The sequence below is a fragment of the Chlorocebus sabaeus genome, chromosome 22, assembly GCF_047675955.1.
Source record: "Chlorocebus sabaeus isolate Y175 chromosome 22, mChlSab1.0.hap1, whole genome shotgun sequence".
Taxonomy (NCBI): Eukaryota; Metazoa; Chordata; class Mammalia; order Primates; family Cercopithecidae; genus Chlorocebus; species Chlorocebus sabaeus.
Window position 1 is genome coordinate 39,502,616 of NC_132925.1, and position 26,196 is coordinate 39,528,811.

The following is a 26,196-nucleotide window of genomic DNA, read 5'->3' on the forward strand; positions in this document are numbered from 1 at the left end:
AATTTAATTCTTCTAATTTATTGAAATGCTCACTATCTGGCCCAGCAGCAATCACAGAAATGTTCTATTTATATTCTCTAACAGAGTAGTTGCTAACTACATAAGGCGATTTATTTAAATTTAAAGTAATTGACATTAGATAAAGATTAAAATTCAGTTCCTTATTTGTTCTCAACACATTTCAAGTTCTCCAAAAGCTACAAAATTATTAAATATTTTATTATTTCTATTGCTGGCATATTAGTAAAATAACATATTTTAGATATATCAAATGAGTCTTTTTGTGTTTTACATGCACTTTATAAGTACACTTGGAAACATTAGGTTTTTTATTTTTTTGGAGACAGGGTCTCACTCTGTCACCCAGGCTGGAGTGCAGTGGCGCAGTCTCAGCTCACTGCAACCTCTGCCTCCTGGGTTCAAGGGGTTCTCCTGGCCTTCCAAGTAGCTGCGATTACAGGCACACACCACCATGCCTGGCTAATTCTTTTTTTTTTTTGTATTTTTAGTAGAGATGGGGTTTCGCCACGTTGGCCAGGCTGGTCTCGAACTCCTGGCCTCAAGTGATCCGACTGCCTCGACCTCCCAAAGTGCTGGGATTACAGGTGTGAGTTACTGCACCCGGCCAGGTATATTTTTATTCCCTTATTTCCTTTACTATGCTCTTGCCCAACAACAATCTCTTCCAAGCACATTTCATGTGTTTCTATTTATCAGGTGTCCTCTTTCTATAATAGTTAAAAATGTCTTATGACAGGTCAATCTCTCTAGAAGATAAAATTAACAGCCTGGGAGATATTATTTATACTGTGTACCTAACTCAGGATGCTCCTACTCAAGCTGTTCCAAGTGGAAATGCTTCTACTGTAAAACTATGTCTTAGATGTTAGTGTTATTAACTGGCACATGAACAAACAAGATAATTACAGAGAATCAAAGTATACCCTAAACTTATATTTAATTTGAAATTATAATTTACACTCATGAAATCAAAGTACACCTGTAAGGAAAAGATATGGCACAGAACACTAAGGTGGACTTTAGTGATTGTAAAAATAGAAGTAAAGTTCGGATGCCTGTGAGTCAACCCATCCTGTCAATAAGACTGTTTATATTTGATCTGCTGGCAGCTAAGAGGTCTCAGTTCCCTGTGAGGTCTGGGGCAGGGCACATTTTATTTAAGAAGTTTGGCTGCCCAGGGCAGAAAACTGAAGATCATGGGGACACACAGGTAACATTTTCACCGTTCCTTTAAGTTAAAATGCTTAATTTAGGAATAAAGAAAAAAAAAGGGACATATAAATAAAAGAAGGTGACTTCAGGCAAGGAACTGAGGAACACTTCAGGGATACACGGAAGAATGTCTGATAGGGGATTCCAACTTAATCCAGATTTTAAATTACTTTTAGAAGAGGGGAAAAACCCAGATAAAATTTTTGACTTGATAGGAGAGAACATGTTTTGCACAGAAAGCGAGAACTTCTAGAAGTGATGTCTAGGACTGCTCTGGTGAGAATAATGACTAAGCTGGTTTGATTTTAGGTATCTATATACTAACTCACAAAGTGAACCTGAAACTCTAACATGGGGTAGATACAATCTCGGTGTCAGTGAATTTGTCAAAATGGTATAGTTCAAAATGGAAGTCTGTATTTCAGATGCAGAGCCAACAGGAGGAAACGGATGCAGCATTGTACCTAAAAGAGATGCACATATTAATTGGCTATCAAGTTGGTAGCACCTAAAAATGTATATGTGCGCACATGCACACTGTACTTCCCCTACTCCCACTCTATGAGGAAATGGGGCAATGGGGAAATAGAAAAGTACCTGTATTGACAGTGGGGAGTATGAACTGACAGCAGGACAAGCTTTCGGAAAGCAATTTGACATTAAACTTTAAAATTCTTTATACTTTTTGACTCTACTTCTAAAAATTTAGAAGAATAAGTACAGCTTTATGCAAAGATATCTTCAAAGCATTTTTCAAAACAACAAAAACAAAAAACCCCATCTTCAACACAAACCAAATGTCCAAGAATAGTAAGTTAATTATGGTATAACCTTAGGATATTGGCTGAATAATATAGTCATATACCTTCACCCTCTAAATAGCCTAAGCCCATTTTTTTAAAAAGCATGTCTCTCTGCCCATTCATATACAGACTAAAACATAATGTGTGATTATCTCTGAAAGTAGAATAGAGGTAATTTTTATTTCCTAAAATAACTATACACTATTATGTTCTTGATAGACAAAAATGCCTTTTTTTTTTTTTTTTAAAGTTGCAGACTTTTATGAAATTTAACATCTATTTGGGTTAAGATAAAGAGAAAACAGGAAGAACTTTACAAAGAAAAACAACAGGGCATGCACTGCAGCTTCTACATTAGACAGAATATGAATACAGCTTTCCCAATGTACACTGTAAAACTGGCCCAAAGGCCAGGTATAATATTAATAGTACTTGGGGAAAGGATGAGGGAGGGTAACTCTCATTTTAGAAAAGCAAGCATCTAATAAACTGACCATTTGCTTAACATTTCACCTCTCAAAAACAGTAGAAACAAACAATGAGAGAAATTATTCTGTGCTTAGTTCTGCCCAACTAAAAAGAATTGGCTAGTATGTAGGTAACAGGAATTCTGAGGTGAAAATAATTGTAATTGTAAGACAAAGGGGCCACCAGCCATAGCAAAATCTGAACCAGATTTTAGCCAGATGAATTTTTAGAAGTTTGAAGAACAAACAGGTATGATTCGGTGCTAAAGTCTTCAAAAGAGGCTAACAACTAACAAGAAATAGAAAAGTATGAACAAAACTTTGATCAAGTAATTGCAATAATCTCAACGCAAATAAAGTAACAGCAAGAGCTTTTCAAACCAAGATGAAGACAAGTTAAGTTGGCTCACCACGTACAATGACCTCATCCAAATGTTATCATGATTCCCTCTTCTGTTAGAGGGGTTTTCAACTTGAAAAGATGTAACAAAAATCCTAATAAAAAAAATGTGCCTCAAGGAAGGTAAGGGCAATGTATACATTTTAAATGACTTTAAACTCACAATCTATAGTCCAAGAAACAAATCTAAAATGGATTACAGAAACTCACAGCTTACAGATATTTAGGCACTAGAAATTTCCCCAAGTCTTAAAAACAACGGTTTGATTTCCATCTTTGATATGGTTACTTTTTTTTTTATGGAAAAAAGCTGAAAGGTTTCTTAAAAGAAAGAAGCATTTTACAAAGTGTTTTTTTTTACAACCTCCTCATACAAATGAGTATTTTAAATGTTGGTCTGTAGTTAAGCAAACAAGAGGAATGACCAGTCACTAAGAGGAACGACCAATCAACTAAGAGGCCACCAGAAGACTAATTTCTAGGAAACCCAGTCCAGTTCCAATTAATTTATCAGTAACTTGAATAAAGGCAAAACATTTCTAGTAGGCTCTGCCTTGTCCTCTTTGATATGTTTTATTAGTTGCTTGGATAGAGGTAAAAAACTGACATGTTTATGAAATGTACAGATGACATACAATTGTGTAGAAAATCCAACACCCTAATACTTTAGAACAAATCCAGGATTAGGAGTTAAAGCTGTTATTAGTATGGAGGGCAAGTTAGCTATCATTAACATTTGAAGGACTTTTACATGGATCTGGATGGTTCTGTTATAATTTCACAGCAGAATCACTGGAAGAAGGCATATAGAAATAAATTTCAGGTGAAAAAAGGATCAACTTTTCTAATAGAGTGATGCAAAGATAAAAAGGTGTTCATTCTTGCAGTAATATCTATTACTGAATATACATAACCATGGGATAGATGACCACTTCTCAGTAGATAATGAGGGGTGGACTGAAATCAGTGGTTTTTAACAGCAGAACCACTGCATTGAAAGAAATTTTATGCAGATGACCAATATACCAAAGAGATAAACACAGAAAACTGCTCTAGTTGAAATTCCCTACATCTCACATTCAACTCATCTGAGCAGATGATCTCTAAAACAGTTTGTATTTGATTAAGAAAACAGTAATGTCTTGAGATTTATTACTTTAGATGTTCCAGATGCATGGTCTCCTAAATGGAGTGAATGAGTTGACTGGGCATACAAAGAAAATAAGACATATATAATATATATATTTTATATATATAAATGTTGAACATTTCCTATGTTGACCATTCATATATATATTATATATGTTATTTATATATATAAAATATATATATATATTTTTTCAGTCAACATAAGAAATTATCCTATGAATTTTGGCTGGCCACAGTGGCTCACTCCTGTAATCCCAGCACTTTGGGAGGCCAAGGCAGGCAGATTACTTGAGGCCAGGAGTTCGAGACCAGCCTGGCCAACAAAGTGAAACCCCATCTGTACTAAAATTACAAAAAATTAGCCAGGTATGGTGGTGCGCACCTGTAATCCCAGCTACTTGGGAGGCTGAGGCATGAGAATCACTTGAACCCAGGAGTTAGAGGTTGCAGTGAGCTGAGATCACGCCACTGTACTCCAGTCTGGGAGACAGAGTAAGATTGTCTCAAAAAACAAAACAAAACAAACAAAAAAAAACCACACACACACCAAAGAAATTATACTTTAAGAATTGAGAGTAGTATGCGTAATTTTCAAGAGATTCTCATGTCAATCAGAGCCATGATTAACAATAATGCCTCTAGATACTAAAGCATTTTAAAAACAACTTATAAAGAATATTTTTTCGGAAAAAAAAGTCAACATCCATACCCACTAATTTAGCACAACAGTTTACAGTTTTGTATATTTCTGTCTAGTCCCTATCCACATGAAAATAAACATTTTGACAATATGTAACCAACAAGGTTCATGAGATTTTAAAATTTTCTCTACATAAATTAGGATGAGTATTTCCAAGAACGTCCATAAGCTTCAGGAAAATTGTTTTTTACGGCTACATAAAAATGGAGATTTCGTAATGTATTAAAACAATTTCCTACTGTTGACCATTCAGGTTACACTGGCTCTCCTTTTTGTTATATATTAATACAGAATTTTTATTATAGAATTTATTATTATATATATTATGTGATTCCTCTGTCTGTACATGGTAGCCTTTTTCTTTCCAAAATATTTATCCTGAAGTTAAAATCCCTAAAGTGGAATTACTGAACTAAAAAGTCTGAATTCTGACAGCTCTTGTTTTATACTATAATACTTTACCATAAGTTTTTATCAGCTCACATACAGTTGCAGAACACAACAAAAGGAAAGTTGAAACATCTGCAAAAATAGTTCCCTCAGTGTTAATGTCCTCAAACTTAATACTGGCACCATCTTTACCATTTTCAAAGAAGGTGAGAAAGAATTGTGATATTTTGTTGTACTAGTCAAAGTTTGTTGGTGATGACAGAAAGAATAATTATATATTCTTAGAATTAGGATGGTATGATTTTAGGCCACAATCTGGGTATGAAAATGTCTAAATTTGCTTTTTTTTTTTTAAGACAAGAGTCTCACTCTGTTGCCCAGGCTGGAGTGCTGGGGTGCAGTGGCACAATCTCGGCTTACTGCGAGCTCTGCCTCCTGGGTTCACGCCCTTCTCCTGCTTCAGCCTCCCAAGTAACTGGGACTACAGGCGCCCGCCACCACGCCCGGCTAATTTTTGCATTTTTTAGTAGAGACAGGGTTTCACCGTGTTAGCCAGGATGGTCTTGATCTCCTGATCTTGTGATCTGCCCCGGTCGGCCTCCCAGAGTGCTGGGATTATAGGCATGAGCCACCGCGCCGGCTGAAAATGTCTATTTTCTTTTGCTTTTTTTCAGAAGCAGCAATATAGAGAATTAGATTTCAGCCTATAATGTATTTAAAATATAATAAGACTTAAATATCTGAAAGCCATTTAACAGCTTTGGCTAACAACAGTAACTGACTAAAATCTGAAGTTTATTTCACCATAATATAGTCAGTATGATCATGGTTGATGGCATCTTTGTCAATCTGCTTTGTTTTTCTGCTTTTATTCCACATACTTTAGGATTGAGCTTTGTTTCCAGGTCTACACAAATGTCAGAAAACTCCATTCTTGTTTAAGCCAGCTATAAGCAACGTAAAAAGTGTCCCAAGCAGTTTATCTAGGAGCCTTTGTATTCCGATGATCTTGCTCTAGACACAAATATACTTGACAGAACCTCAATTGCAATGATGCTGAGCAACAATAGGAATGGTATTTTAACAGATCAGATGATAATTCAGTTATGGTACTCTTTTGAATTTGTATTTTAGTGATGCAAGGTCATTTTTAGATGATTTGCAGGCACATTCTCAGGCTACTGAAAACAGGTTAAGTATTATTTTGCTTCTTGTTGATATGACTGTTATAAACTAAAAGTAGCTCCACCTCTAAAATATGAATCATTTTGATGTTATGTGCTCCATTACACTGATTTAAATTAAGTATGACAACTAGTTTAGTTACTTAGGGGTTCATAGTGTAATCAATTCTCCCCAGGTTATTTGGGGTATATTACCGTGGTGATGTAGCTTAGGTGGGTGATAAGAAATTCTTTGAAAATTTAAATTTGAAATATTTCCAGGTTCAGATATTCAAGGTCTAGAACTTTATAGCTTAACAGTTTATTTATTTATTTTTTTGGACTCTGGAGCAGATCCTGAAATGCTTTGTGAGGAAAGCTTTGGCTATGTCTGTAGCTTAGCAGTCTCTCACTCTGTCTAGACCGTGTGGAGAGATGCATGTCCGTTTATCCAGGAAAGAAAAGTCATAGATTCTTTTGTCATAGAGGATGGATGTCAATCCTGCCCTCCACATGGCTTTTTAAAAAAAACATGTCTGACGTGTCCTTACTTTGCAAAAACAGTAATAAAAAAAGCAATAGCAGTTTCCTTTCACTGAGAGCCTACTGTATGGGCAGGCAAAGTGCTAACAGGCACTCTGAACACTTTATATCTTACTTCTTACAACTCTTATGTAGTGAATATTTATTATTCCTGCTTTTGGACAAGGAAACCAAATCTAAGAGAAACAGAGGATATATATATATATATATATATATATATTTTTTTTTTTTTTGAGACAAAGTTTTTTTCTTATTGCCCAGGCTGGAGTGCAATGGCACAATCTCAGCTCACTGCAACCTCTGCCTCCCAGGTTCAAGCGATTCTCTTGCCTTAACCTCCTGAGTAGCTGGGATTACAGATATGCGTCACCATGCCCAGCTACTTTTGTATTTTTAGTAGAGACAGGGGTATCTCCATATTGGTCAGGCTGGTCTTGAACTCCCAACCTCAGGTGATCCGCCTGCCTGGGGACTTATATATTTTAAGGTCTTACAAAAGAATGTAACTCACACTGACAAACTCTTATTTAAAGTATACATGAATCTTTAACAACAGGCACCCAGAAGGCCAAGCAATCAATCACTTGGTCTAGACCAGCACTTCCTGAGGTATGTTTGGTGACATACTTGGGCCTTCACTACTGCAGCACCATAGAAAACTGTTTAACTATACCGTGGTTAAACTGTTTTTGGGTTACAATGAGGGGAACTTTAAAAAAAGTTATCTATTTGAAACTCACATTTCTTGTTAAAATGATGATGTTAAGTTCACTTACTCTATCTCTTTCAGTAACAAATCTGAGGCCCTAAAGGAAAAATATTTCTTAAACAGCGGGGCCAGAAACACCATTTTTTCTACGACACCAGTGTGCTTTTAATCTAAAGAACAATGGAAAATTTTAACAGAATTATAACACTTCTTTATTTACTTTAGCTCAGACCAATATCTGAAATATCCTCTTTGGTAATTATTAAGGTACTCAAAGCATGCATTTCTCTAAACTAATTTTAGCTCTGACCTCAGCTTACCATTCCTCTATTAACTTCCTCATACCCCAATTCAACTTTGGAGTAAACTCTCAGAGTCAAAGTTCAATGTCAGTTTCTATTTTTATGTTGAAATCTGATTTCTATAGCTGTAAAAATATACACATGTAAATTATTATTATTATTATTTTGCAGTTTGCTGTAACATGTATCAAAACAACATGAAAATCAGGTTATAGTAGGCTCCTACTAAGCAGACAATTTGCTCAAAAACATAAGTCACAATCATTAATTAGTTTGGTATCCTGCATTAAGAAAGTTAGTTTAAACTGCTCAAAACCTACTCATTTTTATACACCGTGTAAAGCCATTCTAAGTAAAACTGTGGAAATGAGCTCAATAAATTAAGTAAATGTGTTAGTTCAGGGTTAGGGCCTTTTTCATATTGTAAACAATTAATGTAACCTGGGCCAGTATTAAATTTGTTAATGGCTCATAGCAATTCTGTCTTGATTCTAAATAGGTCATACTTTAAAAAAATATTTTTACCTTAAACACTTTAAAGCAGATTTCAGCACACTTTCTCAACTGTAAAATGGAGTGGCAATGCTGTCCTAAAGTACAGACAAATAAAGACAAGTAAAGACAAATGTTGTCCTAAAGTAATTGCCACTCCATTTTACAGACTGGGAAAATGAATAAGACACTAATAAAACTAATAAAGTTCAAATGACTTTCTCAAGGTAGCATGTGCTGATAAACTTGGAACAAGAAAAGAGATCTTTCTTTCCAGACTTTTCCTGAACATGAACTAGAATGTTTTATATCTTTATTAGCAACATTTTAAAAGATTAAGATTAGACAGAAACACCACCATATCAAACGGGACATGGTTTTTGACCCTACTGTTTAATGATAAGAACTAGTAATCAAAGATTTTCTCTCCTGCAGCATAAATACCCTTAGACAAAAATGGATCTGATCCAACTCAGTTCAAGACTATTTAAAGAAAATGAAGTCAGCTCCTGCCATTAGCTTTTTGGACAGAGAGAGAGAAAATAAAGGTGCCAAATTCTGAGCCCCTAATTGTGCTACCTATTATGTTTCTAACTTTTAAAAGCTTTTAAGTTTTAAAAGCATCCAGTCATTATTTGGAAGAACTTCACTTCACTCTTAAGGGTTGGATATTTTCAGAGTATCTCCAAGGACACCGATTCTCACTAAATCAGGCCTCACCATTAGCTGGCTTCGGGCCCACAGTACACCCTAGCTCTAACCCATGAATAATTTTTTTTTTTGGTATATAAGAGTCTCATCACATTCTGATCTAAATCTCAGTTAAACGTATTTGCATTGCAGTTTTAGTCCTTTCAAATGATTAAAGAAAATGATTAAATATAAGTATAAACTTATAGTTTATACTTCTTGGAAATTTGCCTCTCTAGTACACTACTGTAATTTACATTCGAGGGGAAAAAAACAAAAGTGAATTATTTTCAGTAACAATATATTTATATGTTTTCAGCTATAAACATCTCATTTGATCTGACTTCCTACTGAAATTACATAAAAACCGTTATCTTTAAAAATCTTTTTAAATTTATTTTTATTTTTTAGATGGGGTCTCACTATGCTGTCCAGGCTGATCTTGAACTCCTGGCCTCAAGTGATCCTCTTGCTAAGATGACAGAATTTAACATTATTATCAGAAGATATTTATATCTTATATATAAGGTCCTGGTGGGTACTTTTTGTTTTATGCTTTTTGGAAATAAAGCAAAAAATTTTATTCAGGTTTACTCATTTGGCTGTGCTGTTTTTGATACATAAAAGGTATTAAATGTTCATACTCATCAAATGAAATGAAAGGTAATCATGTCTTTTGAAAAACATTTTTTTTTTTTTTTTTTGAGACACAGTCTTTCTCCGTCACCCAGGCTGGAGTGCAGTGGCACGATCTCAGCTCAATGTAACCTCTGCCTCCCGGTTTCAAGCAATTCTCCTATCTCAGCCTCCCCAGACGCTGGGATTACAGGCACCTGCCACCACACCTAGCTAATTTTTTATTTTTAGTAGAGAGGAGGTTTCACCCCTTGTTGGTCAGGCTGGTCTCAAACTCCTGACCTCAGGTGATCCACCTACCACGGCCTCCCAAAGTGCTGGGATTAAACGTGTGAGCCACTGCGCTCAGCCCAGAATATGTTTTTATAGAAGAGACTTAGAACTTTCTTACCTGAGGCTGCTGTGGCATTTGTGGGGGTTGAAGCAGCTGCTTGAATCCGAGCATGAGGAGGAATAAGGATGGTAGCCAGAGGTGGATTACTTGACAGTTCTATAGAAGGTTAAGACACAAATGTTAGAGTCCACTCTTAACTTTGTATGCAAAACCATTTTATTGGTAAGAGTGAAAATAAGATTCTGCATTAAACTACCAGTTTAGGCCGGGCGCGGTGGCTCACGCCTATAATCCCAGCACTTTGGGAGGCCAAGGTGGGTGAATCACCTGAGGTCAGGAGTTTGAGACCAGCCTGGCCAACATGGTGAAACTCTGTCTCTACTAAAAATACAAAAATTAGGGGATCAATGCAATAAGAAGAGCTAACTATCTTAAATATATATGCACCCAATACAGGAGCATCCAGATTCACAAAGAAAGTTCTTAAAGACCTACAAAGAGACTTGGACTCCCACACAAAAACAGTGGGAGACTTTAACACCACACTGTCAGTATTACACAGATCAACGAAACAGAACAGTAACAAGGATATTCGGGACTTGAACTCAGCTCTGGACCAAGTTCTTTAGATAGATATCTACACTCCTCGGCAAATGCAAAAGAACAGAAATCATAACGAACAGTCTCTCAGACCACAGTGAATCAAATTAGAACTCAGGATTAAGAAATTCACTCAAAACTGCACAACTACATGGAAACCGAACAACCTGCTCCTGAATGACTACTGGGTAAATAACAAAATGAAGGCAGAAATAAATAAGTTCTTCGAAACCAATGAGAACAAAGATACAACATACCAGAATCTCTGGGACACAGCTAAAGCAGTGTTTAGAGGGAAGTTTATATAGCACTAAATAAATGCCCACAGGAGAAAGCAGGAAAGATGTAAAAATTGACACCCTAACATCGCAATTAAAAGAACCACAGAAGGAAGAGCAAACAAATTCAAGCTAGCACAATACAAGAAATAACTAAGATCAGAGCAGAATAGAAGGAGATACAGACACAAAAAAAAAACCCTTAAAAAAAAAATCAATGAATCCAGGAGCTGGTTTTTTGAAAAGATTAACAAAATAGATAGACTGCTAGCCAGATTAATAAAGAAGAAAAGGGAGAAGAATCAAATAGATACAATAAAAAATGATAAAGGGGAGATCACCACCGATCCCACAGAAATACAAACTACCATCAGGGAATACTATAAACACCTCTACGCAAATAAACTAGAAAATCTAGAAGAAATGGATAAACTCCTGGACACATACACCCTCCCAAGACTAAACCAGGAAGAAGTTGAATCTCTGAATAGACCAATGGCAGTAATTAATAGTCCACCAACAAAAAAAGCCCAGGACCAGATGGATTCACAGTTGAATTCTACCAGAGGTACAAAGAGGAGCTGGTACCATTCCTTCTGAAACTATTCCAACCAATAGAAAAAGAGGGAATCCTCCCTAACTCATTTTATGAGGCCAGCATCATCCTGATAATAAAACCTGGCAGAGACACAACAAAGAAAGAAAATTTCAGGCCAATATCTCTGATGAACATCGATGCAAAAATCCTCAATAAAATACTGGCAAACTGAATCCAGCAGCACATTAAAAAGCATATCCACCACGATCAAGTCGGCTTCATCCCTGGGATGCAAGGCTGGTTCAACACACGCAAATCAATAAATGTAATTCATCACATAAACAGAACTAATGACAAAAAACACATGATTATCTCAACAGATGCAGCAAAGGCCTTCAATAAAACTCTACAGCCTTTCATACTAAAAACACTCAATAAACTCGGTATTGATGGAACATATCTCAAAACAGTAAGAGCTATTTATGACAAACCCACAGTCAATATTGTACTGAATGGGCAAAAGCTGGAAGCATTCCCTTTGAAAACCGGCACAAAACCAGGGTGCCCTCTCTCACCACTCCTATTCAACATAATATTGGAAGTTCTGGCCAGGGCAATCAGGCAAGAGAAAGAAATAAAGGGTATTCAAATAGGAAGAGAGGAAGTCAAATTATCTGTTTGCAGATGACATGATTGTCTATTTAGAAAACCCCACTGTCTCAGCCCAAAATCTCCTTAAGCTGATAAGCAACTTCAGCAAAGTCTCAGGATACAAAATTAATGACAAAAATCACAAACATTCCTATATACCAATAATAGACAAACAGCCAAATCATGAGCAAACTCTCACTCACAATTGCTACAAAAAGAATAAAATACCTAGGAATACAACTTACAAGGGATGTGAAGGACCTCTTCAAGGAGGACTACAAACCACTGTTCAAGAAAATAAGAGAGGACACAAACAAATGGAAAAACATTCCATACTAATGGATAGGAAGAATTAATATGGTGAAAATGGCCATATTGCCCAAAGTAATTTATAGATTATTCAATGCTATTCCCATCAAACTACCACTGACTTTCTTCGCAGAATTAGAAAAAACTACTTTAAATTTCATACGGAACCAAAAAAGAGCCAAGACAGTCCTAAGCAAAAACAACAAAGCTGGACGCAGCACAACCTGGCTTCAAACTATACTACAAGGTTACAGTAACCAAAACAGCATGGTACTGGTACCAAAACAGAGGTATAGACCAATGGAACAGAACAGAGTCCTCAGAAATAACACCACACATCTGCAACCATTTGATCTTTGACAAACCTGACAAAAACAAGAAATGGGGAAAAGATTCCTTATTTAACAAATGGTGCTGGGAAAACTGGCTAGCCATATGTAGAAGACCAATAAACTATACCTTATACCTGGACCCCTTCCTTATACTTTATACAAAAATTAACTCAAGATGGATGAGAGACTTAAATATTAGACCTAAAACCACAAAAACCCTAGAAGAAAACCTAGGCAATACCATTCAGGACATAGGCAAGGGCAAAGAATTCATGACTAAAACACCAAAAGTAATGGCAACAAAAGCCAAAATGGACAAATGGGATCTAATTAAACTAATGGGCTTCTGCACAGCAAAAGAAACTATTATCAGAACACGCAACCTACAGAATAAGAAAATTTTTTGCCATCCATCTGACAAAAGGGCTAATATCAAGAATCTACAAGCAACTTAAGACAAATTTACAAAAAAAAAAAACCAAAACCCATCAAAAAGTGGGTGAAAGATACAAACAGATATTTTTCAAAAGATGACATTTATGTGGCAAAAAAACATATGAAAAAAAGTTCATCATCACTGATTATTGGAGAAACACAAATCAAAACCACGATGAGAAACCATCTCACACTATTTAGAATGGTGATCATTAAAAAGTCAGGAAACAACAGATGCTGGAGAGGATGTGGAGAAATAGGAACGCTTTTACACTGCTGGTGGGAGTGTAAATTAGTTTAACAATTGTGGAAGATAGTGTGGTGATACCTCAAGGATCTAGAACTTGAAATACCATTTGACCCAGCAATCCCATTACGAGGTATATACCCAAAGAATTATAAATCATTCTACTATAAAGACACATGCATACATACGTTTATTGCAGCACTATTCATGATAGCAAAGACTTGGAAGCAACCCAAATGCCCATCAATGTATTAGAATGGATAAAGTAAATGTGGCCCACATACATCATGGAATATTATGCAGCCATAAAAAAGAATGAGTTCATGTCCTTTGCAGGGACATGGATGAAGCTGGAAACCATCATTCTCAGCAAACTAACATAGGAACACAAGACCAAGCACCGCATGTTCTCACTCATAAGTGGCAGTTGAACAATGAGAACATATGGGCACAGGGAGGGGAACATCACATACCAGGGCCTGTTGGGGAGGTAGGGGGCAAGGGGAGGGATAGCATTAGGAGAAATACCTAACGTAGACGATGGATTGATGGGTGCAGCAAACCACTATGGCACATGTATACCTATGTAACCAACCTGCACCTTCTCCACATGTATCCCAGAACTTAAAAGTATAACAATAATCACTAAAAAAAGAATAGGTTTTTTTAAAAATACAAAAATTAGCCTGGCATGGTGGCACACACCTGTGATCCCAGCTACTCGGGAGGCTGAGGCAGGAGAATCACTTGAACCCTCAAGGCAGAGGTTGCAGTGAGCCAAGACCGTGCCATTGCACTTCAGCCTGGGCGACAAGAGCGAAACTCCGTCTCAAAAACAAAACAAAACAAAACAAAACAAAACCAAAAACAAAACCCTACCAGTTTAACAGGGGGGAAAAAAAACCCACATGACAAATCTGTATCTCAAATTAGCTAAATGAGTCAGTAATCAACTTACAGAAAAAGCCCACAGAAGTACTGTGATACATAACAAAGGCATTATCTGCTAAAATTATGTCTGAGAACTAAAAATATCTCGGGGAAAGATGTGGCCAAAGTTTTGGAGCAGGTATATTAATAAGACATATCTGCATCTTTCATTGATGTAAATATATTAGGTCTTCCTGTCCTACTCTGGCAATATTTGACTACAGGAAATACTGTACAAACATATTCTTTATGTTTTTAAATGGTGGTGGTGTCATAGCAAAGAGAATATGAATGAGAATGTGTGTCTGTATGTGTATGTATGTACAACTGGATGTACTGACCAACCTACCCAGCTGTTTATGAGCCAATGGCAGATAAGACTTATCTAGACACTAGTACAAAAAGGATTTGAGAAACATTTGTTTAAAGTATCACTGCTTTTATTAAAACTGAAAATGTCTTTATCCAATTTACTCAGTAAGATTATTTTTGTTACTTTTTACAAGTTTGAAATAGGCTTTTTATCTGCATGGGGGAAGCTGTCTCTGTCAAATGTACTTATTTCTCTGAAGAATCAAGTTCTGTAGCAAGTAGTGGTAGCGAGCTTGTACATAAAAGCATTTGTTGTTAGTTTTAGGTAATGTGACTGTTCTCCCAGTTACCTGGGATAACCCTGGTTCATGCTTGTTACTTAAGTATTTAGCCTGTAAGTACTAATTTTCACTCTAATATGTTTCACAGTTTGAAGAAAAAATCATAACCATAACTAGCTACAGGAGTACATTATCCTCTGAGCTACAGCACACACTTTGGCAATTCACAGATATGGCATGAACTTTAAAAAGTTCAAGAAAAACTTTTTTTTTTTTTTAAATTAAGGTATAATTTATGTTAACATAAACCATTTTAAAGTGCACAATTCAGTACAATTCAGCATTTAGTACATTTAGTGCATTCGCAATGTTGTATAACCATCACCTCTAGTTCCAAAACATTTTCATCACCCCAAAGGGAAACCCCAAACTCACAAGCAGTCACTCTACATTAATCCCGTCCTCTAAGCCCCTAGCAAGGGAAATTGTATTTTTAATGTAGTAGTTTTAAAATGTCTTCTGGTGCAAAGCCCCTGCCAATAATATTTATTCAAATTGGTACCTAAATATCTAAATTTTATACTAATTTACATATTAAATGCTATCAGATTGTGGTAAAGAAAAGCAACAAATTGATGCTAAGATTTACTAAAAATGAATGAAAGGAAAAGCTTAAAACTGAGAGAAGACTATTCATTTTCCTTTCCCCTTAAATGAGAAAATTCAGTCCAGCTCATCAAAGTCTTCCCTGGGAAGACAGTTGAAGACTACTGCCCTAATTATCAGGTTCTAGGAGATACTGTTTTCTCACAATCAGACTTGGTAGCTATTTTGGTTCTTGTTAAGGAACAGAAAGCTCCTATGCCATTTTACTTCAAATCAGTTCAATTTTAACCCACAATCTTATATGCAGGAAAGTAAAATAATTTCTAGCAATTGTGATGGCTGAAAACTTTATGGTTCCAGGTACAAAAAAGTATTAATATGTGGTTTTCATTCTAAAGAAATTCAGATTTACCCTTCTCAATTAAAATCACCTAATATAGAAAGGCTTCTTTAAAATCCATCCATCCATCAACCCACCCACATACCCATCCATCCACCTAACAGTATTGAACATGAAGTACGTAAGGTCCCAGGATAGGGAGATAAAAAGATAACTGTCCTTGTCTGAGCAACAGAAATTGACAAGAACAACTGAAAAAACAATCTGGCAAGAAAAGCAACCACTTAGGACAGCGGCACTGTCAAATGAAAACATCTCGATAACCATGTGCCCGATAACTAAAATAAAATCTAACAATGAAAAGAGGACCGGAGTTTTTAATAAGACATTTTGATAAAGCTGCTAAAAATAATCTATAAAATAAACGGCGTATCAGTGGTCTGTGGTCCCTCTCCTTATGGCCCATCCTGCCCATTTTCTCCCATATGTTTACCCTCTCTTACCACATCACCTATCCTTCTGTGCATCTGAATGCCCAGTTGAAGGCCATAGCAGTTTTGTTTCTTAGTCTGGACAAGAATATGTAATGTATAGTCAGTTATCCCTTGGTATCCTGTGGGCCTGGTTCCAAGACCCTCCTCAGATACCCAAATCCAAAGACGCTCAAGTCCCTTGCATAAAATGGAGTAGTATTTATAGGTAATCTACACAGAGCCTCTTATATACTTTACTTTTTTATTTTTTATTTTATATTTTGGACAGACTCGCTCTGTTGCCCAGGTTGGAGTGCAGTGATGTAATCTCGGCTCACTGCAACCTCTGCCTCCTGGGTTCATGTGATTCTCGTGCCTGAGCCTCTCATATACTTTAAATCATCTCTAGATTACTTATAATACCTAATACAAAGTAAATACTACGTAAATAGTTTTATAGATGTAAATCTATAGATGTATGTATGTAAATAGACTGTCATTTTGGCCTTAGATAAGGAGAGAGGGGTAACTAATGAAGGGTAAGGGGGAAAGAACTGAAGAAATTAAGAAGACAAGAAATGGAAAAGATCTGGGATCTCGGAGGCTTTGCCACACCCGAAGACACAGAGTGTGGGTGAGGGTGGGGTCCAAGATGTGAAGGGGGGTACTTTGCAAACCTTTTTCAAGCAAACATCCTAGAAGTTAAGAATTCTAAAATGAACAGTCACTACTACTTCTACATAGTTCCAACTTTTACACCCATTGTTCTTCTTCTTTTCCTTAATTACAGGCGCTCTTTAAGATCCATTGCTTTCATCTGTTCAGTCTTCTCTACTTCAAAGAAGTTAACTGTTACTTATACCTTAAGCCTCCTTGCACTCTTGCTATAGTCCTATTCTTGCCACTCTAAGTCCACACTTTTTATGAGGACAGACTATGGGCACTTCTAAGGGCTATCTCAACCGGTTCAAAATGGTTTATTTTTCAATCCCAACCATTACTACCTACTTCGAATCACTTTGTCTACCCATGGCAATGAGTGATAAGGAAATGGAATCAGTGAGGGTGAATATAAACTGCAGTGAAAGAATAGAAAAAATGGTGGCATTCTGGAGGATAGAAACAGCAAAGCAACAGCACCTGTCAGGATCAGACACAGTATATGTATTCTTGAAGGCAGAGAAGGAGTGTAGAAGAGATTGAAATTGAAATATAAGGCAATATTTATTTACTAGACATGTGTGCTAAGCTTGAGAGTAGGGGGGTAATTAAGGGAACAAAAAAGTCCACAATGAAGTGGGACAGCTCTGGAAAACTGAGAGAAAAATGAAAAATAGGAAGGATAAAAGATAGACTGTGTTACCTTAAACACATGGTTTAAAACAAAATGGCAAGAAATTCCAGAAAACTTTAGAAAAATTAATGTGATAGAAATTTCTTCAGTCAACTGAAGACGTCATCAAAAAGCCACACAGTTTATTAGGGAAAACTACAAATGTTTTGATGGTGCATCAATCATTACATGTTCCATAATTAAACATTTTAATGCACAATTTAAACAAAAGCAAAATGAGTTTAAAAATAGGTATGAATCAACCAAAAAGTTAATAAAACCCATTGAACTAAATTTTGCTGCATTGTTTTATACTGAAAACCACAAAAGAAAAATTCCCATGAAAAGACAAACTGAATAAACTCAAATATGCCTAATAAAGCAATCTTTTCCAATGGAAAAGTGAAACCTACATCTAGTTGGTAAAACCTGAAATTTCCCTTGTAAGTTTCTATTCTTCCAAGTACAAGACCCCCAAATTCATTGATAAAATGGGACAGGTAAGAACTTTCCTAGTTTTCTGAGGGGGCAGGTGGTAGTGGTAACGTGCTAGTACAAACTGTTGTGTGAAAGCTGAGGACAAATTTGAGAGCAGCAATCAATGTGTGAACCTGAGGGAAGAAATCAACCCCTCTACTGAGTAGATCTCCTCTTACAGAGATGTAACAAAATACCTAGCAGTCATTAGATAAAAGGGAATCTTTCTCCTTTATTAGCTTTGAGGGAGCTCACCCTGCAGATCTCCAAAAAGGAGTCACTAAAATAAGCAAACACTCTTTTTTTTCTACGAGAAGTCTGACCTCCTCATGTGTGTACCAGGCCTCTTATTACATATAATAAATGTCAGTGGTTGTCCATATAATTAAAAGTGCTATTTCTCTCTATTCACAAAAAGGTTTAAATGACTTAATAATGGAGTATCCCCATTACATTTGTGTATTTTTTTGGGCAATAATTCAAATGCTAGGATGATGTCCCTTGATCTCACACATTTCTGAATTCTAATGGTGCTTGCTTACTTGTATATATTTCCTTGTAGATGAATAAATAAACCACATCATAACTGCTTCTCTCCTTGGTAACAATTCCAAAGTGCCCAGGAAATTCCTGACCATGTTCCTAATGCTAAACTAACTAGAAAATCAGACAAACAGTAAGCAAATTACAAGGCTTACTCATACTGTTTTGGTAATACTGATGATGTTTCATGTGAGGACTACATGATATGATACTTGCTGAAAGCCATGACGACTTTGACTGGGAACTTTCCAATTTATACTACTCACCAAAAAATGTCTGAATGCTTTTATTGAACTACACTATAGTACAGGTGTTTTTAGAAGTTATCTAGCAAAGTGTTAATTTTTAAAGTTCTAGTGATTTACTTGAAAATCTTATATTCAGAATTCTTTTTTTTTTTTTTTTTAAGACAGAGTCTCGCTCTGTCCCCCTGGCTGGAGTGCAGTGACGCGATCTTGGCTCACTGCAAGCTCTGCCTCCCGGGTTCCTGCCATTCTCCTGCCTCAGCCTCCCAAGTAGCTGGGACTACAGGCACCTGCCACCGCGCCTGGCTAATTTTTTGTATTTTTAGTAGAGATGGGGTTTCACTGTGGTCTCGATCTCCCGACCTTGTGATCCGCCCGCCTCGGCCTCCCAAAGTGCTGGGATTACAGGCAGAACTCTATTCTTTTTTTTTTTTTTTTTTAAAGACAGAGTCTCACTCTGTCACCCAGGCTGGAGTGCAGTGGCGCCATCTTGGTTCACTGCAACCTCTGCCTCCTGGGTTCATGCGATTCTCCTGCCTCAGCCTCCTGAGTAGCTGGGATTACAGGCACCCACCACCATATCTGGCTAATTTTTGTATTTTTAGTAGAGACGGGGTTTCATCATGTTGGTCAGGCTGGTCTCGAACTCTTTACCTCATGTGATCTGTTCACCCTGGTCTCCCAAACTGCTGGGATTAGAGGCATAAGCCACTGCACCCGTCCCAGAACTCTATTCTTAATGAAAAGCAATAAATGAGACATTACCAAGTTTCTCAAATCCAATTTTAAAAATAAACTTATTGGGCATTTAAAAATAATACTGCTCTTTGCCCACTTTTTGATGGGGTCGTTTGATTTTTTCTTGTAAATTTGTTTAAGTTCATTGTAGATTCTGGATATTAGCCCTTTGTCAGATGGGTAGATTGTAAACATTTTCTCCTATTCTGTATGTTGCCTGTTCACTCTGATGATAGTTTCTTCTGCTGTGCAGAAGCTCTTTAGTTTAATTAGATCCCATTTGTCAATTTTGGCTTTTGTTGCCACTGCTTTTGGTGTTTTAGTCATGAAGTCTTTGCCCATGCCTACGTCCTCAATGGTATTGCCTAGGTTTTCTTCTAGGGTTTTTATGGTTTTAGGTCTAACATTTAAGTCTTTAATCCATCTTGAATTAATTTTCGTATAAGGTGTAAGGAAGGGATCCAGTTTCAGCTTTCTACTTATGGCTATCCAGTTTTCCCAGCACCATTTATTAAATAGGGAATCCTTTCCCCATTTCTTGTTTTTATCAGGTTTGTCAAAGATCAGATGGCTGTAGAGATGTGGTATTATTTCTGAGGGCTCTGTTCTGTTCCATTGGTCTATATCTCTGTTTTGGTACCAGTACCATGCCGTTTTGGTTACTGTAGCCTTACAGTATAGTTTGAAATCAGGTAGCGTGATGCCTCCAACTTTGTTCTTTTGGCTTAGGATTGTCTTCGCAATGCAGGCTGCTTTTTGGTTCCATATGAACTTTACAGTAGTTTTTTCCAATTTTGTGAAGAAAGTCATTGGTAGCTTGATGGGGATGGCACTGAACCTATAAATTACCTTGGTCAGGTATGGCCATTTTCAATATTTTCAATCAATATTGATTCTTCCTATCCATGAGCATGGTATGTTCTTCCATTTGTTTGTGTCCTCTTTTATTTCACTGAGCAGTGGTTTGCAGTTCTCCTTGAAGAGGTCCTTCACATCCCTTGTAAGTTGGATTCCTAGGTATTTTATTCTCTTTGTAGCAATTGTGAATGGGAATTCACACATGATTTGGCTCTCTGACTGTTACTGGTGTAGAGGAATGCTTCTGATTTTTGCACATTGATTTTTGTATCCTGAGACTCTGCTGAAATTGCTTGTCAGCTTAAGGAGATTTTGGGCTGAGACAATGGGGTTTTCTAAATATACAATCATGTCATCTGCAAATAGGAACAATTTGACTTTCTCTTTTCCTAACTGAATACCCTTTATTTCTTTCTCCTGCCTGATTGCCCTGGCCAGAACTTCCAACACTATGCTGAATTTGACTGGTGAGAGAGGGCATCCCTGTCTTGTGCCAGTTTTCAAAGGCAATGTTTCCAGTTTTTCCCCATTCGGTATGAAATTGGCTGTGGGTTTGTCATAAATAGCTCTTATTATTTTGAGATACGTCCCATTAATACCTAGTTTATTGAGAGTTTTTAGTACGAAGAGCTGTTAAATTTTGTCAAAGGCCTTTTCTGCATCTACTGAGATAATCATGTGGTTTTTGTCTTTGGTTCTGTTTATATGATAGATTACGTTTATTGATTTGCGTATGTTGAACCAGCCTTGCATATGAAGCCCACTTGATCGTGGTGGATAAGCTTTTTGATGTGCTGCTGGATTCGGTTTGCCAGTATTTTATTGAGGATTTTTGCATTGATGTTCATCAGGGATATTGGTCTAAAATTCTCCTTTTTGGTCGTGTCTCTGCCAGGTTTTGGTATCAGGATGATGCTGACCTCATGAGTTAGGGAAGATTCCCTCTTTTTCTATTGATTGGAACAGTTTCAGAGGGAATGGTACCAGCTCCTCTTTGTACCTCTGGCACAATTCGGCTGTGAATCTGTCTGGTCCTGGACTTTCTTTGGTTGGTAGGCTATTAATTATTGCCTCAATTTCACAGCCTGTTATTGGTCTATTCAGGGATTCACCTTCTTACTGGTTTAGTCTTGGGAGGACTGGAATTTAACCATTTCTTCTAGATTTTCTAGTTTATTTAGGTAGAAGTGTTTATAGTATTCTCTGATGGTATTTTGTATTTCTGTGTGATCGGTGGTGATATCCCCTTTTATCATTTTTTATTGCACCTATTTGATTATTCTCTTTTTTCTTCTTTATTAGTCTTGCTAACAGTCTATCAATTTTGTTTTCATCTTTTCAAAAAACCAGTTCCTGGATTCATTGATTTTTTATGGGTTTTTTTGTGTCTGTATCTCCTTCAGTTCTGCTCTGATCTTAGTTATTTCTTGCCTTCTGCTAGCTTTTGAATGTGTTTGCTCTTGCTTCTCTAGTTCTTTTAATTGTGATGTTAGGGTGTCAATTTTAGATCTTTCCCGCTTTCTCTTGTGGGCATTTAGTGCTATAAATTTCCCTCTACACACTGCTTTAAATGTGTCCCAGAGATTCTGGTATGTTGTGTCTTTGTTCTCATTAGTTTCAAAGAACATCTTTATTTCTGCCTTCATTTCGTTATGTACCCAGTAGTTATAAGGAAGACATTTATGCAGCCAACAAAAACATGAAAAAATGCTCATCATCACTTGCCTTCAGAGAAATGTAAATCAAAACCACAATGACATACCATCTCACACCAGTTAGAATGGTGATCATTAAAAAGTCAGGAAACAACAGGTGCTGGAGAGGATGTGGAGAAATAGAAACACTTTTACACTGTTGGTGGGACTGTAAACTAGTTCAACCATTGTGGAAGACAGTGTGGCGATTCCTCAAGGATCTAGAACTAGAAATACCATTTGACCCAGCCATCCCATTACTGGGTATATACCCAAAGAATTTTAAATTATGCTGCTATAAAGACACATGCACACGTATGTTTATTGCGCACTATTTACAATAGCAAAGACTTGGAACTAACCCAAATGTCCATCAATGATAGACTGGATTAAGACAATGTGGCACATATACACCATGGAATACTATGCAGCCATAAGAAAGGATGAGTTCATGTCCTCTGTAGGAACATGGATGAAGCTGGAAACTATCATTCTGAGCAAACTATTGCAAGGACAGAAAACCAAACACCGCATGTTCTCACTCAGGTGGGAACTGAACAATGAGAACACTTGGACACAGGGTGAGGAACATCACACACTGGGGCCTGTTGTGGGGTCGGGGAAGTGGGGAGGGATAGCAGGAGAAATACCTAATGTAAATGATGAGTTAATGGGTGCAGCACACCAACATAGTACATGTATACGTATGTAACAAACCTACACGTTGTGCACATGTACCCTAGAACTTAACATATAACAATAATAATAATAATACTGCTAATATTTTGATTCTGGGGGAACCAGTCTAGATTTTTCTATATTTATGTCATGATTTTGTATCTTAATCCAATCGTGGTCTACATGTTTGGCTTTGTCATTTTTTCTTTATCTTTCTGGAGTCAATTCATTTTTATAATTAAAATTTTGAAGATGCACATGTCCTTGAATATCCTTGAATCCAACGATCTCATTTATTTAAATGGGGAAACTCAGGTAGGGATAGTGTGTTGACCAAGGTCTACAACTATGTAGTTACAGGGAACTAGGCTTTAGGTCTGACTTACTCTTTGCTCCTGCAATGTTGCATTTCTTTATTGTCTTGTTTATATATCATATACCACCAGTGTTCTGGTCTTCTGGAAGTATATGTGTCCAAACTACACACAGAACTTTCATTGAAGATACTAGTTTTTGATTGATTGTTCCTATACCACGCCACATTTTCCCCAGTAGAGTATGTCCAAAGTAGCAGGGTGGACCAAATAATCTCAGGGAAAACAATAAAAATTCTTATATAAAATACATAATTTAGAGCCTAAAATCTTGAATACAGTCACTCATTATTTGTCATTACTGCTGTAGTTACCTGAACTAAATCCTACCTGCCCCCTTTTAGTCCACTCATAAATTTTCTCAAGTTCTCCCTGTGGTGTGTCTCCAGTAGTATACCTAGCATTTCATTGCCCAGAAGAGTATAACTGATTACACAGATATTTTACTCTTCTAGATTACTTAGAAAGTACTGAAGAATAATTCTGACATCAATTCTATTGATGTGTCCTACATACATCAAGAGTTCCTATTCCAAGTAAATTTATCATGGCTGTTGTAAATAGTAAGTCTAAAAACCATTAATACTCACCTCAGAGTTCACAGTAATTTGAGAATAACCTTGGAAGATACAGGAATACCTCGGAGATACTACAGGTTCGGTTTTAGACCACTACAATAAAGTGAGTCACGCAAATGTTTTGGTTTTCCACTGCATATAAGTGATGAGTTTACCCTACATTATAGTCTATTAAGTGGGCAATAAGCATTACATCTAAAAAAAAAAAAAAACACACACATATACCTTAATTTAAAAATACTTTATGCTAAAAAATCCTAAAGATCACCTGAGCCTTCTGCAAGTCATCTTTTGTGGGTGGAGGGTCTTATACCTTGATGTCAATGGCTGCTGACTGACCAGGATGTTGGTTGCTGAAGGTGAGGGTTGCTGTGGCAATTTCTCAAAACAAAACCACCATGAAGTTTGTCATATTGACTGACTCTTCCTTTCACAAAAGATTTCTCTGTAGCATTTAAGGCTGATAGCATTTTACCCTGGTAGAACTTCTTTCAAAATTGGAGTCAACTCTCAAACCCTGTCACTGCTTTCAACTAAGATTATGGAATATTCTAAATCCTTTGTTGTCATTTCAACATAGCAGCTTCACCAGAAGGAGATTCCTTCTAAAGAAACCACTTTTTTTGCTCATCCATATGAAGTAACTCCTCATTCGTTCATGTTTTATCATAAAGACTGCAGCAAATCAGTCACTTTTCAGGCTTCACTTTTAATTCTAATTCTCTTACTATTTCCACCACATCTGAAGTGACTTCCTCCAATGAAGTCTTGAGCCCCTCAAAGTTATCCATGAGACTTGAGATTAACTTCTTCTAAAATCCTGTTAATATTGATATTTGGACCTCTTTCACAAATCACAAACATTCCTAATGACATCTAGAACGGTGAATCCTTTCCAGAAGGTTTTCAGTTTACTTTTCCCAGATCCATCAAAGGAATCACTATCTAATGGCAGTTACAGCCTTATGAAATGCATTTCTTAAATAACAGGACATAAAAGTAGAAATTATTCCTTGATCCATGGGCTGCAGAATGGATGCTGTGTCAGTAGGCATAAAAACAACATTCATCTGCTTGTACATCTCCAACAGAGCTCTTGGATGACTAGATACATTGTCACTAAGTAGTAATATTTTGAAAGAATCTTTTTTTCCTGAGCAGTAGGTCTCAACAGTGGGCTTCAAATATTCAGTAAACCATGCTGTAAACAGATGTGCTATCATGCAGGCTTTTTTGTTCCATTTATAGAGCATAAGCAGAGTAGATTTAGCATAATTCTTAAGGGCCCTAGGATTTTTGGAATGGTAAAGAAGCACTGGCTTCCACTTAAAATCACCAGCTGTATTAGCCCACAACAAGTGAGTTAACCTATCCTTTGAAGCTTTGAAGCCAGGCCACTGACTTTTCCTCTCTAGCTAGGAAGATTGTTGATGGCATCTTCTTCCAATAGAAGGCTGTTCTGTCTCCACTAAAAATCTGTTGGTTAGTGTAGCTATGTTAATCAATGCTCTTAATTAGAAGTCTTCTGGATAATTTGCTGCAGCTTCTATATCAGCACTTGCTGCTTCACCTTGCACTTGTATGGTATGGAAATGGCTTCCTTCCTTAAGCCTCATGAACCAACCTCTGCTAGCTACAAACTTTTCCTCTGTAGCTTCCTCACCTCTCTCAGCCCTTACAGAATTGAGTAACATTAGGGCCTTGCTTTTGATTAGGCTCTGCCTTAAGAAAATATTGTGGCTGTTTTGATCTCTATTTACTTCTTTGTGTGTTCACTGGAGTAGCACTTTAAATTTCCTTTGATAACTTTTCTTTGCATTCACAACTTGGCTAACTGTTGAGCACAATGGGCCTGGCTTTTGACCTATCTCAGCTGTTGACATACTTTCCTCACTAAGCTTAATCATTCTAGCTTTTGATTTAAAGTGAGAGTCTGTGTGACTCTGCCTTTCACTTGAACACTTGGAGGCCCTTGTAGGGTTATTAAATGGCCTAATTTCAATATTGTTGTGCTTCAGGGAATAGGGAGATCCAAGGAGAGGGAGAGAGATGGGGATTGGCTGATGGGTGGAGCAGTTGAAACACACACATTGATCAATTAAGTTCAATACAAACTTCCAAAACAATCACAATAGTAACATCAAAAAAATTACGATCACAGATCACCATAATGGATGTAATAACAATGAAAAAGCTCTAAATATTGCAAGAATTACCAAATGTGGCACAGACACACAAAATAAGCATAGGGGTTGTTGGAAAAACAGGCTCAATCAACAGAGTTGACACGAACCTTTTATTTGTTTAAAAAAAAAAAAGCATTACCTGTGAAATG

The 26,196-nt window shown here is 36.8% G+C and overlaps 1 protein-coding gene across 4 annotated transcripts in view; it reads right to left on the minus strand.

The window, feature by feature from the left end:
- Window positions 1-26,196, minus strand: part of GSK3B (glycogen synthase kinase 3 beta) — a 270,061-nt gene that overhangs the window by 12,084 nt on the left and 231,781 nt on the right. For 2 of the 4 annotated variants that reach the window (XM_007985674.3, XM_007985673.3), the window contains one exon: window positions 10,069-10,167. The exons of the other annotated variants lie outside the window; for them this stretch is intronic. In XM_007985674.3, coding sequence (XP_007983865.1) covers window positions 10,069-10,167 — 99 coding nt within the window. The remainder of the gene's footprint in view (window positions 1-10,068; window positions 10,168-26,196) is intronic. 4 annotated transcript variants of the gene reach the window in all.